Here is a 14673-nt window from a genome sequence, read left to right as displayed (position 1 = left end):
AGTTCAAAATGAGGATTAAATGAGGTGTCCTTGTGTAGGCACAGCATGGGACCTGGCATATATTAAATGTGCAGTAATTGTAGATAAAGACAATGAAGTTCAAAAAAAAGAAAGCTTTAAATATTTGTAGATATTTAGAACCTGAGCCAGAGCCTGATGTGGGCTTGATTCTGGAAAGTGAATCTTTTCACAACTGCCTTGATGCAAGAACCTTTTTGAAAACAGACACTTCCTAAAGTCTTGTTCTCACAGTCACACACTGATGCTTAGGTGTTCCACTATTTAATATGGCCATGGCAGTCTTGATACCCAAAGTCATTTGTCCCATCTTTAGAAACGTACCCAGGAACACTATACCCAGCAGATTTCCAGCTACTGTATATGTGAACAAACATTCCCTTTTGTTTCCTCCCTGAATGCTGTACATCTGTTTTGGAATATATAATGCGTTTGTGTATTTATGCTTTGATTTGTAGTAACTTCTCATGTTATGGAATTGATTTGCATTGAATACAAACTGTGGATAAAAAGAAATGGCTTTTGTGGCTGGCCATTTGCCCATCCTGAAGTTCTGAAGGGTGATTATTTGGTGCATGGACTAAATTACTGTCAGTTTCTGAAATGCCTCCAAAAGGTGAGGTTGGTGAGGACAGAGGAAAGGAGAGGAGGCACATGCTCCTCAGGCCCAGGAAGTCCTGCAGGCAGGTTGAGGATGGAGAACACGGCCCTATTCTCCCATCCACAGGGCTGAGCAAGCCATTTCCTATCCAGTCTCTAAATGTATGGAGCGACTCTGAGCTTGAGGCCCAGCCGTCTCATCCTAGCAGCTCCCTGTCACGTTATTTATACCATTGGCTGAACTTTGGGTCACAATGCTCTTCAGTTTGTGAAATGAAATTCCAGAATATATTTTCTAAAACATCCAATCCATGGAACATGCAAAAATCTAAGGCCTCTGACTAGTGAAAATATGTCAAGCTCATTTATCAATGGTTAGTGCATTTTATTCTAGAAAGCCTTTATTTCTCAGTCCTGTTTATGTAATGCAATTGCTTTGGCAAGACAGTCATGTGATGGAAATGGGAATCTGGTGTAGTGCAGTGACATTTTATGAGTTGTTAAGAGGAGCCAGTGTCCGATGTGAGAGATAAAGTGGAAGGGAAGGAAAAGGTGGCAATTTCTGGGTCACCCGAGGGCCTGATTCTGAGGTTGGTTACACCTCTGAGGCTGCTGGATTTCACAGGTGATGACATAGGCCATTTTTATAGTCACAGAGACTTGGGAATCTGCTAAACATGAAACAGTTTGGAAAAGCCAACCATCAAATGTTAGATCTAATGGAAAAAGCATCCTAGCTGGAATCTGGAGAGCACCAACATTTAGGTTCCTCATTTGAATAAAGATACTAATGCAGTACTGTGGATTGTTTTGCCAACAGTTAAACTGACGAATGTTTGGGTGGCTACTTACATTTGTATACATACTCTGATGATATTACATTGAAATTTTATTTTACGTCTTTCAACTCTCCAACTATGGTCCATCAAGGCCAATATTTATAGATGGGAAGACCCCTGATCCAGTAGCAAAAATACTAATTTGAGGGTTTAAGAACTCAAGTTTTATTTCTCCCATGTTCTATGCAATTTGGAGAGGTATCATCAGGTATAATTATTTATGGAAGAAAGGAGTTCTGAAAGCAGCAAATTGAGATGTATTTCTTTAAAAAATATTTTTATTGATTTCAGGGAGGAAGGGGGGTGGGGAGAGAGAGAAACATCAATGGCGAGAGAGAATCATTGATTGGTTGCCTCCTGCTCACTCCCTACTGGGGATCGAGCCCGCAACCTGGCGATGCCCTACCACTGAGCTACCCCACTGGGTGAGATGTACTTCTGTTGCATCTCAGATATTCAGATCCTCCTGTGTGGCATTTTACGTAATTTATGTTTGTTAATTGTTGCCTTGTTGATATGCCCCTCATTTTGGAAGTGAGGCAGGTAGACGAGTTGGGTTTTCGGGTCTCTTCAGCATGGGCTGCTCCCTGCTCAGCGGCTTCCACCATTGCTGGGGCTAGGGGGCCAGAGGGTCAGGGGGCCAGGGGGCAGGGGGCAGGGGTGGCTTGTGCCTTTGAAGAGGGGCTGACGCTCTTAATGCTCTGAGGAAGTGTCCTGTGTTGGGGTTCTCTCTGGGAACAAAGTGCTGCTGGAAATACTTCATCACACATACCTGTATAATCAGGAACCTTAGGAATGTGCAGAAGCAGTCATGGCTGGAGCTTCAGGGTCGTGATCATATGAGGGAATCAGCTATCTATATATATAAAAGCCTAAGCAACTGTTATGACCTAATGACTGGAACCACTGGAATGACTGGCTGACCAATTGGTATGACACACACTGACCAACAGGGGGCAGATGCTCAACACAGGAGCTCCCCCCTTGGTGGTCAATGTGCTCACACAGCCAACTTCCCCCCTCTCACCTCCCCCCTGACCGGACCTTCCCCCTCCCCCTGGCCAGCCAACCTCCCGTGGGCCCTCCCCCAAGCCTCCCCATTGGCCCTGATTAGGGGGGGCTGTCTGGCCGGCCAACCTCCTGCAGTCCCTCCCCTCTGGCTGGCCAGCCCCCCTGATAGGCCTCGATCGCCAGCTAGGCTGAGGGACACCCCCCCCCCCCCACTGCACGAATTCATGCACTGGGCCTCCAGTACAATATAACATAATATGTTAGAGAAAAGCTTGAGCTGTCTCTTGAGGTGGTCACACTTAGTCTCTTTCTTTCTCTGTTTCTGTCTCACTATTCCTTTCATTCTTCTCTCTTTATATTTTACTCTCTAGGTTGGTTCTCTCTCTTTCACTTTTTTTTCTTTCCTTCTTTCTCTTTTCCCCTCTCCTATTCTCTCTTTTCTCACCTTTGGGGAGGGGGGTGCAGGGGGCGAAAGGATCTGCCTGATCAGGTGTGTTGGCCCTTCCCTCTGATTCCTCTTCATGGGTTTCCTGGCTCTTCTACACTTTGGCCTGAATCCTCCCCTCCAAGGTGTACAGATGAGTGTGAATTTCCAATGACTCCTCTGCTGAGATTAATTTACTCACTGGGTAGCAGAAGACATTTCAGTCATATCTTCTTCCACAAACCCAGAAGGTGGGCATCTTTCACTCGGGAGCTCTGCTCAGCTTTCATCTCAGTCATGGATATATTCTTCCTCTTTGATGACCAAGTCTGTTGTCTTTCTGATTATAGATCGAGGAAACTCGGCTCAACATTGACAAGATCTCTGAGCATGTGGAGGGGGCTAAGAAACTCTACAGTATCATTCTGTCTGCACCAATTCCAGAACCAAGTGAGTATTTACCCAGAGATGAATCACCCAGCGATGACCCTTGGCATAGGGGCTGAGCCAGTCTTGTTTTTCCTTCCCTCTGTGAATAGCAGGGAAGCATACATATGCATTATATTCCACCAGTGTATACATCATAGCATCTCCCATCCTCCTTTACCCTATCTGGGCTCACCCTGCCCAGTCACAGTCAGCTCTTCTCTTCATGGTCCCATGTAATCCCTGCAGTGAAACTTCTCTACTTCCCACCTGGTTGCTCATGACTGACAGTGACTCTTACTGCTTCTAATGAACCTCATCTCCCCCCCACCTCTGCCCCTTTGCTTGTGCTATCTCCTAAGTCTTACCAGATCAAGTCCATTATTTTTTTCATGAGGCTTTACAAAATGGTTCAAGTCCACATCAGTCCCTCCCATCACTAATCTGTTCATTACCAGCATGGAGACAAAATTTTCCCCCTCAATATTTCAAATTTTTAGAGTAAAGTTTAGGGTTATATTTTAGATTCCATAAGAACAAGGAACAAGTTTGATACTGTTCAACTTTTTCAGTGACTCTCTATTACCTAAAGATTAAAGTTGAAACATGTTAGTAGAGCCTATGGCATGGTCTTGGCCACATTCTTGCCATCCTTCCCCATGCTACCCACACTGCAGCCAGACCAAACTTTGTTCCCCAAATGCTTCTTGTCCCCAAAGGTCTTTCACATACTGTTTTTCTCCCTGAGACTTCAGTCTTAGTCTCTTTTCCAACCTGGTTAACTCTTAGTCCTTCTTCGAGACTCAGTCCTATTATCATCTGTCTTTAAAAGCCTTTCCAGGTCCCTCCAGCTGTGCTAGTGGGCTCTTCATAACCATCCCATCCCATGCACACCTTGACCAGAACTCACACCTTACTCCCTGCATATTAGAACTGTAATCAGTGGTGTCCCTTTTGTTCCTTGTTCCCCACTAGACCCTGAACAGCTTGAAGGCAGGCTCTATATCGTCTCTCTGAAAACAGTTTCTAGCTCAGTTCCATGCTTGTAGTAGGTGCTGTAGGGTGGTCATAGCTAATACTCATTTTGCTCCATACCTCCTAGGACAGCATTGTGCACACAATAGGTGTGTCATAAATAGTAGCTCGATTCTAAGTTGATGAACATGGAATTCTTTTCTCCTCAGAAGTCCCATAAAAACCCTATCCTCCCTTCTGAATGGAAGCCCTCATGGTAAACCGGATTATTTCCTCTAAAAACAAGGTTCTCAAAATTTGTGTGCTGGAGAATTACTTGGTAAGGCTTGTTAAAAAGACAGATGGTGGAGATTCAACCCTGGGGGTTTTTATTCTGTAGGTCTGGGATGGAATGCCTGGAAAATGCCTTTTAAAAGTAAGCTCTCTATGATTCTAATGATGGAGAGCACACTAGAATAAACATTGCTCTGGGTATTAATAATTAGTCTTTTCTAACTGATCCTACCTGCCTGTGTTTACCCAGAAACCAAGGATGACCTAGAGCAGCTCACGACTGAAATCAAGAAAAGGGCCAACAACGTCCGGAACAAACTCAAGAGTAAGAAGGGAGTAAAGGGAACAAACCAGCCCCCACCACTATCTGTGTCACATCCACAGGGTCCAAATCTCCTGGACCAAAACTCATCCTGGTGGAAGCAAAGCCACTTGTTCTATCTTTGCCTGTGGTTTGGGCACTCTCCCCAGAAATTTACCTGTTTTTGATCATGACTGTGGTTGAAAGAGTGCAGAATTGAAGTTAGGAGATGGGCATTGACGTGTGCTCTCAGCTACTGAGTAGTTGTGTGACTTGGCAGCTTTCACTAGGGAGCTCTGCCTTTCTCTGTTTCCCCAGCACCTGTGTACCTTTGAATAGTAATGGTAGAGATATATAGATGCACAATATATTATTTAGTCTATTGACATTTCTGGGGGGTATATATCACCGGCCATTACCTTAGCCCCACCCCTCAGTTTAGAGCATTGTTCAGTGAAACCAATGTCATAGATTTAATTCCTCTGGGGGCCCAGAAGGTCTCTCAGTTCAATGGCTGTGGTCTGTGTTCCTGTCCAGTGTTTTTGGTGAATGTATGTTATTGGTCAGAGAGTGAAATCAGCATTGTTCAGCCCAAGTTATTACTTTTTCCTCTCAAAACAAATCACTCTATTTGTTTTCATGGGAGTAGAGGTGGAGGTCATAGTAGCAGCTTCCAATAGTAGCAATGATGGTGTGTTTGCCACTGAGCCAAGCACTCTGTGCGCAGACCCATTTAATCTTCACATCAGGATTGTGAAGGAGGTGCTATATGTATTCCATTTTATAGGTGAGGGAATACTGAGAAAGGTGAAATGGCTTTCCCAAAGTCACACAGCTAGTAAGTGGCAGGACAAGGGTTTGAGGCTGAGTTTCTTGGTGACTAAGACTCATGCTGTGCTAAGATATAGCCAAAGAAAACCTGGTAAGGGTGTGGAGTGCAAGTCCTGTGACTCCTGTGGCTCACACTTGAGCTGACTTTCAGAGATTGCACCTGCCTGTTGCTCCATCTCCACGGGCTGGGTGTGTGAGAATGAGCAAGGAGATTTGTGTTGACCAGTGTGTTTCTCAGAGGAGAGCAGCAGGTGTGTTGCTGGAATAATCTATCTCTTTGCTCCAGGCATGGAGAGGCACATTGAAGAAGACGAGGTCCGCTCGTCTGCAGACCTTCGGATTCGAAAATCCCAGGTAGGACTTTCTCTGATTTAACAATCATCTAGTTCAATCTCTTAATTTATTTTTTTCTTAGCTCAGGGTTTTGTTTGTTTGTTTTTTAAGTACAATTCTTACTTGGAACTCAATTGGGAACTGGAAAGGAGGAGCTGTCCAGGTTAAAGCAGAGAACAGGGCTGAAGTCCAGCCCTCCTGGCCACTCTCACACTCTCCTTCTCTAAGGAGGTCCCTGAAGAACTTCCTAGGGCTCCCAAAACATAGCTTAGGATTTCGTATGCCTCTTTGTTTTACAGCGGAGGAAATTGAAGTCTTCTCTCTAAAGATTGTCATTAGTTGTACAGTTTGGAGTTAGGCTCTTTGGTAGACATCAAGGGTTGCCCTTCAAGAACTAGCATGATGTTCAGGTGGCATAAGGAACCTGTTATGGAGGGCAGTGTAAGAATACATAATCTATTGCATGTGTTCTTAGCATTGAAAGACCTCGGGAAGAATTGGGGGTAGCCAGAGGAGGCTGGGCCTTGGATGGGTAAGAGTGCCCACATGGACAGACAGGCTCAGGGGTAGAGGTTCAGGGTGTGTGTGTCTCTCTGTGTGTCTGTGGTGTGTGTGGGTGTGAATCTGTGTCTGTTGGTGTATGTGGTGTGTGTGTGTGGGGGGGTTGTGGATGTGTGTGTTGGTGGCAGCAGTGGTGGTGATGGGGGTGAGGTAGGGATGAAGGACAAACATGAAGAGAGGCAGCCCATTTGCTTTTCTAGGGCAGTGGTCGGCAAAGTGTGGCTTGCGAGCCACATGCGGCTCTTTGGCCCCTTGAGTAAGGCTCTTCCACAAAATACCACAGCCTGGGCGAGTCTATTTTGAAGAAGTGGCGTTAGAAGAAGTTTAAGTTTAAAAAATTTGGCTCTCAAAAGAAATTTCAATCGTTGTACTGTTGATATTTGGCTCTGTTGACTAATGAGTTTGCCAACCACTGTTCTAGGGAATCTGATTATGATTGAGTCACCTGTATGCATTTGCTTCAGGTTGAAGTCTGTTTGAAAGTTGGCTCAGAGTGGGGAAGAGGAAAGAGGAAAGTTGGCTAGGTGGGTTTTTGCAATGATTTTGTTTCTGAATTTTCACAGTGGTAAGTCGGTTTGAAAAAAGTATAAATATTGGTGATTTTTCAAACCAGTGGTGCTTAATGTCTATTGAGTGAATGCATTCACTTTTCTAATTAGAAGCAAGAAGAGTTGGGAAGAAGAGTTTGAGTAAGAGTTCAGGACTTTGGCAGGTATGGGATGTAGGAAGGGAATCTGACAGCTTTAGAAAGCAGGCCAAGGGTTGTGCCAGAAAAATGCTCCTCGTCCATGTGGGTGCAGGGCTCTGAGATTCACAGAGTATCTCGTCTGGCCTCACAGTTACCACATGAGGTCAGTCAGCAGGGCAGGTAAACATGCTGAAGACAGGCTTTGGAAAGATCAGTGGATCTTCCATTGGTGTAAAGTTAGAACACCAAAAAGTTGAGTCTGATATATTAGTCCTTTGGTTCCAAATCCAGTGCTGCTGGAGATGAAGCTATGTGGGGTGGTGATGGGGGTGGGGATTCTACAATAGTTAGGGACCTCCCGATCCCTCACCTCCCTGGGGGCTTACTGCATTTGACGTTATTCCCACAGCACTCTGTCCTCTCCCGGAAGTTTGTGGAGGTGATGACCAAATACAATGAGGCTCAAGTGGACTTTCGTGAACGCAGCAAAGGGCGAATCCAGCGGCAGCTCGAAATCAGTACGTGTCTGAAATGTGGTGGTGCTGCTTCTTCACGTTTCCCTGCCACATGGTTGTCTGTCCCAGTTGTGAGATCTGGAGAAAAGGAGCCGCAACTGTGCTTATGGCTTCCGTCTCATAGTCTATACCCAAGCCTGGGCTGAAAGGTGGCTCAGTGTTTATCAGGCCCAAGCGATTTTATCTTTATGGAGGCCAGCGTTTCCTATACATAAAGAGGAGATACTTGCTAAACAATGGCTCTCCTGGGGACTCAAGATGTTTTTTGTTGTCTTTTTTATAGCAAAGACCATTTATGAAGTAAAAGATGTGATTCTAGTTGCTGTGAGGAATGAGGATATTAATGAAGCTGTGCTCTTTAGGAATTTGGTAACGTGGAACTCAGGGCCCCGTGGAGGGGCTGGGAACGCCCTGTAAGTGGAAGAACTGTAGGAACAAGGACATTGTGAAAAAAACACAAGTGTATTTAGGAATGGCAGGTTGTCCAGGGCCTAGGGAAAGTGTGCATTTGGGAACAACAGTGAGAAGTTAACGGGGATGCAGGAAGGGTCCACCCAGGAACTGGCTCCTTGTCCTGAGGGCCTTGGTCTCTGAGGCGTAGTGATGGGACCAGGCAACGTTCTGAGCTGGGAAGAATGTGATCAGATATATGCTTCAGGAAGGTAATTGCTGATCATATTAACAATGAATCAGATTAGGGGAGAAATCAGAGGACAGATGAGTCAGGAGACTGTTGGGAGAGTGTTGTAAAGGCCATGGTCTTTATAGTGGAGTTACCATATTCCTAATCTTCAGGAAACTTTTGAAATGGTGTCTTTTGACCTTATATTCGATGCTCTGCTTCTGTTATAAAGCCGGCAAAAAGACCACAGATGAGGAGCTGGAGGAGATGTTGGAGAGTGGAAACCCTGCCATCTTCACTTCTGGGGTGAGTGACTCAGGAGCTGGGATGTATGCCTCTCCACAGAAGAGGGCACTGGGGAGCTCCATTTGGGTAGCCAGGGAAGGGTGGGCTGCAGGTGCAGGGAGGCAGGGGACGTGAGGAGCTGGGCAGGAGGGCGTGTGAGGGCTGCAGCAGGGGATGGTGGCTGATGGCCTGTCATTGTGCGGCCTCTTGTAGATCATTGACTCTCAGATTTCCAAGCAAGCCCTCAGTGAGATCGAGGGGCGGCACAAAGACATCGTGAGGCTGGAGAGCAGCATCAAGGAGCTCCATGACATGTTTATGGACATTGCCATGCTGGTGGAGAATCAGGTAACCGGCCGCGGATACCAGTGTGGGGAGGGAGAAGAGGGAAGCTCAGGTACTTCTGAAAATGGTGAGGAAGGGAATATGATGAGCCAGGTGAGGGAGCATCATCAGAATTTGCTTGAAGGAGAAACAGAATTCCAGTATCCCAGGGAAAGGAATGCACACTTGGACCCTGATACATGGGCAGCCTCTGCCTTCTCGTTCTTTCTAGTGCTTTGGCCTCACAGTCATTTCTAGTTAATATGGGCTTACAAGTATCTTTCAAGTGCCCAGTTTCCTCTGGACTCAGGTTCTATTTTTATTTGCTTTTTAAAGTTAGAGATATGGGTTCTTAATGATGATACCTTAAAACAGTCTCCTGATATGAACTGTTTCACTGGTGAAAAGTTAGGTTTAATAGAAGTTTTTATTATTTTCCATTTTTGTTTTTTATTCTACATTTGTTCTTCCAAAAATGTTGCCACTTTTGGCTCAGGAACAAGAGTAGATAACAAAGTGAATGAAGGAATAGCACAGTATTTACATAAAAACTTGAAACACAAATGGTGCTTAGCTGGACGCTTGTTCTGTTCCTGGGCACACTTCTCGGGGATGCGAGTCTCTGTCACCTGCGTGCAGTGTTAGTTTCACATAGTCAGACACGGCCCCGTGTTGTGGTGTCGTGCCATCGTCACTGAACCTGCAGCTGCTCGGCCAGCTGGACAGGACTGAGAACTGCTTCCTTTGGAGAAGGACTGCAGAACCGAACCACAGCCCGAGCATTGCCTGGCAGCACTGCCTGGCTGGCAGTTGACATCAGTTCCCTGCTCAGGGCTCAGTGCCATTCCTCCTCCCAGTCTGGCCTTTGAGACCATGTTGCTAGTCCTTCCATCCCCACTTTTCCTTTTTCTCCCCACACTGCCTTGCCGAGGAGCTGGTTTGAGATCCAAGTGGTGGTAAGTGCCTTTCCCTGTTGACAGACTGCCATAAAATGATGGGTCGAGTTAAGGGAAGGTGTAGGTAGGTGAGGGGAATTCCCATCCTAAGGTGCCCAGAAATTAATTGGAATGAAAGCACTTCTTGTCAGGAAGTAATAGCTGTTGATATGATTGGCTCAGCTATTATATCTGAGGTTGGGAATCTTCTTAAGAGATCACTGTCTCTTAGCCAAATAGCTTGGGTGAACCCAGTGTGTCACTTAAGGGGCCTGGGAATATCTCTTCGAGAAAGCACATATTCCCACCTTCAGATATTTATGGAGTACCTACTGTGTGCCAGACACCATTCAGTGGTATTGAACAAACTCGGTTCAAGCCAAATGAACTTGGTTCAGGTCTGAATGACCAGGAAGAGGCCAGGACTGTGGTAATGCTCTAAGAACATGAGACATCTTTACTTTGCTTTCTTATCTCACATGTTTAATTAAAGAAAATGGAGGTGGGATCTGTTAGAATATGTAGATACCAGGCATGTAGGCAGGTGACCAGCCTAGGGCCTGTCACAGAGAAGTAACTCAGTGAGTGACCACCAAGGACTGGAGGCCCATGGGTACATCAGGGGGAAAGGTGGGCATGTGCCCTCTGAGGGTCACGCATCAGGTTTTCTGGATGCTCCCCTTAGCATTGAAGATAATGAAGAATTGATGTGGGGATCGCTAGGACTGTCTAGGGGAGGGGGGACTCTTATTGAGTGTGACTAGTATTTGTTCTTTGCAGGGCGAGATGTTAGATAACATAGAGCTGAATGTCATGCACACAGTGGACCACGTGGAGAAGGCACGGGATGAAACTAAAAAAGCCGTGAAATACCAGGGGCAGGCCCGGAAGGTGAGACTCCCGCCGCCTTCAGGGAAGAGTCCATGTTGTGCGCTGTCTCTCGCTCTTTCTTCCCTCTCTCTGTCTCTTCTCCTGCTGCCACTGCCTCTTGCATCCGGGGAAAGGGAGCCATGATTGACCGTATCGAGAACAACATGGACCAGTCAGTGGGTTTCGTGGAGCGAGCCGTTACCGATACCAAAAAAGCTGTCAAGTATCAGAGTGAAGCTCGGAGGGTGAGCACCTTAGTCCCAGCTGGTCCTACTTGCCTCTCCTCTCTCCAGTTATCCCCACCTGTGTCCTTGAGCCTGTGCCTTCTCTCTCTGTCCTGGCCTCATCCAAACACCTGTGTCAGCCTCTCCTAGAGACTAGCTGTCCTTTCTTCCTGTGCTGTGCCTCTCATGGATCTGGCTCACAGGCTCGCACCCAAGAACCCACACTGAAGGCAGTTCTGTAGGATGGAGCGATTGCCCGGGTGTTGCTCCTGGACGATGTTACACTTGACTCCTCTGAAACCTTCTCTTCCACTCAAGCAGCCCAAGATCCCCCCTATCCCCAACCCTTTCTCTACCCGGAAATCAGTTCTGTGCTGATTGTTGTGAACATGGCGTATCTTATGGAGCACCTTTTAGTTCTACTTCATAGATGACAGGAGGGTCATAGGCGAATTGGCTTCAGGCCAACTACTCAGCATAGGAGCTGGGATTCAGATTCAGATCCTAATCATGCTCTTCCCACCACACCATCCTATCTCTCCACCCCCTTCCTTCTGGTGCCCCGATGCTGGAGGCCTTATGGCTTCTCTGCCCATTGACTGGTAGCCAGCTCTGTGGCTTTTGCTTGCTCTTTAGACGTTTCTTTCCTGTTCCTCCTGGGCTCTGATATTTTTGTTCTTCAGTTCCTTGTTTTCTCACTTCACCTGTTGCTTGCACAGGGATTTGGGAAGCTGGGGAGTTATTTTACATGATGAATCCAGGATGGTTCACAACAGGACCATACTCTTGCTTTTGGATGTCCAGTCACTGGAGCTGTCAGGTGGGCATGTGCTTTAGGGAGGAGATGGACAGAGTTTGACATTAGGACTGTGTCAAAAATATCGTTGCACCCCTTCTTGAAAAGGAAAGATGAATCACTTTATTATATCTTGGCCTATTGCTGCATGGCAACTCCATGATAGTTGCTCTTATGTCTGTCCACATGGGCAGGACAGCAGTGTGAGCTGAGAGCTGATAGAAACTCTGTGTTTCCATCTGGAATATATGGCTAGCCAAGAAGTAATCTGATAAGTATAAAATATCCTAATGGAATGTCTTCATACAGGGTGTAGGCTTTTTTATTTGAATTGCTAAGATGTTTTCGATGTTGAGGTGAGAGGGGTTGGGTTTTAGATGAATTATTATTGCTTTTGGCTATGTGTAATAATGCCTTGTTTTTGTTTCTCTTATCCCTCTCCAGAAGTTGATAATTATCATTGTGGTAGTAGTTGTGTTGCTGGGCATTTTAGCGTTGGTTATTGGACTTTCCGTTGGGCTGAAATAAGGGCGGCCCAAGAGGCTGCTGCACTGAAATGTAAGTAAATGGAAGGTTCTCGGGACTCTTTTTTGGCTTCCTCTTGACAAATTAGCCTGGGATTTTAAATTCCACTTCTTCCGCCTTGTGATTGTCCTTGGACTCACTAAAACTTTCAGTTGTCTGTACATTCTATCATCTCTTTAAAATTCTGTTCTTGGGTTCTGGATGCAGTCGATGGGTTGGGTCTCCTGGTTGTCCCTACTCTTCGCTTGTTAATGTTTCACTGCCATTCCTGGCCTCTCCAAGCACTTCTTTACCACTCCCCTTACCCAGCAAGCATGCTCCTATGCTGGGTACAATCTGTGTTTTGGATCTGGGCTTTGTCTTCTGAATTCTTACTGGATTCCATGGATGTTGGGCTTTGCTTTTTCATCTTCTTAGTGTAAATGAAGTTTTGAATTGGGAGTGGGGTCTGTAGGGGTTTGTTTGTGGCTGACTGGTTGGATCATGAATGATTTAGTAGTTAACACTTTTGAATGTTGAATTGTGCCAGACAATGTACCGAACACCATATACACAAAACATTGACTCCTCACAACATCCTATGAGATAGGTGCTATTATTATCCATATTTTACAGACGAAGACACTTTGGCTTAAAGAGAAAAGTAACACAACCAAGTTTGAACATACAGCTAATAGTGGACCTAGGAGAGTCCTTGTTGAGATCTTAGTTTCTCTTTGTACAACAAGGTAGCTATTTATCATTGTCTACAAAGTCTAGAGAACCCTACTTGATAGTGACTTTAACATTTAGCCTATTAATTTCTTTAAAATCTGGCAAAAAGAATAAGGCTGATCCCTGAATCAAGGTTTCATGTATATAGTGGTAGCATGATAGGAGTGATCTAGTTAATAGGACTGTTAAAACTTAAGACTGTTAAGTCAGTGACTTCTTGAATATTACTTTCCTGAATAAAATATAGTATTTTTGTTTAATAACTATAATATGCAGAAAAGGTGAACAGAATTAACATTTAATGTTGTTGAAAGCCTTGTGGCATGTTTACACATTCAGATGTAGTTTTACATGGTTCTGACTATATTACCTATCATTTTGTACCCAGTTTAAAAATGTTATGCATCATTCCACTAATATCTCTTTGTAAATCTGATTTTCAACACAAGATTGTGACTAGACTCTCAATTATGTTACATTTCTCCAATGTTGGAGGTTCGTTATTGTTTTGCTATTACTAACATTATGACTAACTTATGTAATAGTTTTCTCATTTCTATTTTCCCTATATTATAAATTCATAGAAGTTGGGTTCCTGAGGTAATAGAAGTATTTTTAAGACTTGATACATACTACCATTTTGACATCCAGAGGCAATCCTTCACTTTACATTTTTTGCCTCCTCCTTCCATATAACTATAGGGTCTGAAAGTCAGATTGTTATAGATCTAAACATTTGCCTTCCTCTGGAAAGAGAAGCAGCAGTGAGGTGATCAACATCTCTTAAGTAATTAATTGATTCTCCCCCCACCCAAAATTTGAAGTCTAGCCATTGTTTCTGTTAGCTTTTAAAGTTCAAGTTTTGCTCTGACTCTTAACAATATCATTGGAAAGGATGTTAAAACTAAGCAAAGGCATATCTTTCCATATCTTTGGATGAAAGATGGTCTTGCAAATTCATAATGCCTCTTACCATTCCTAATTCCAGGAATTCAGAATTTAAATGAATCATTTTTAAACAAGACTAATAGATATATTGTTTTCAGTTGATATGCTAAGTTGCTTACTGCAGGGTATTCCATCCATATTCCCTAATAAAATCAGGATTGATCGTTACTAGGCCTCCCCTTTGCCTCCCATGTGATCTGAGGGAGAGAGTTCTCTGAACAGGAGAGAAGAAAGACAACTTACATTTCTTTTTCCTAGTTGTGTGGCAGCTATTCTGTCTAGGAGAAGAATGTTACCTAATTTTCAGACAGGAAAGTTCTTTGAAGCTCAATAAGTTAAGAAACTTGCCCAGGTCCACACAGATCATAAGGCAGAGTAGCCATAGTATAAGCCCTGAGCTTTTCCATATTCTTTTTACTGTGTCTTTCTGCCCTCTAAGAGAAGTGGAGTGTAAGGGGAGTCATAGAGAAGACTGGAGTCCCAGAAAGTTTCTGAAGCATGTGTTTGAAAGGCACTGATGTTGGCCCTACAGTAGAATAAGTGTTTCCAACATGTGATTGTGCCTCCCCACTGAAAAGTCCTTCCATGGGTATGTGACAGCCTGTGTGAAGGATTAGAAAAAGGACCAGAGATTT

General features: G+C 44.7%; 1 protein-coding gene across 7 annotated transcripts in view; it reads left to right on the top strand.

Moving 5' to 3' along the window:
- Window positions 1-14673, top strand: part of LOC103292676 (syntaxin-3) — a 117276-nt gene that overhangs the window by 27060 nt on the left and 75543 nt on the right. For all 7 annotated transcript variants that reach the window (XR_008557894.1, XR_008557893.1, XM_054724847.1 and 4 more), the window contains exons 3-9: window positions 3243-3342; window positions 4817-4891; window positions 5985-6052; window positions 7690-7798; window positions 8650-8723; window positions 8916-9050; window positions 10742-10852. Coding sequence is in view for 5 of the 7 variants with exons in the window: in XM_054724847.1 (XP_054580822.1) it covers window positions 3243-3342; window positions 4817-4891; window positions 5985-6052; window positions 7690-7798; window positions 8650-8723; window positions 8916-9050; window positions 10742-10852 (672 nt within the window). In the remaining 2 variants the exon portion in view is untranslated. The remainder of the gene's footprint in view (window positions 1-3242; window positions 3343-4816; window positions 4892-5984; window positions 6053-7689; window positions 7799-8649; window positions 8724-8915; window positions 9051-10741; window positions 10853-14673) is intronic.

Source organism: Eptesicus fuscus, chromosome 13, assembly GCF_027574615.1.
Source record: "Eptesicus fuscus isolate TK198812 chromosome 13, DD_ASM_mEF_20220401, whole genome shotgun sequence".
NCBI classification, from domain to species: Eukaryota; Metazoa; Chordata; class Mammalia; order Chiroptera; family Vespertilionidae; genus Eptesicus; species Eptesicus fuscus.
Note: the sequence above shows the minus strand (reverse complement) of the source record. Positions and strands in the feature narration are given on the sequence as shown.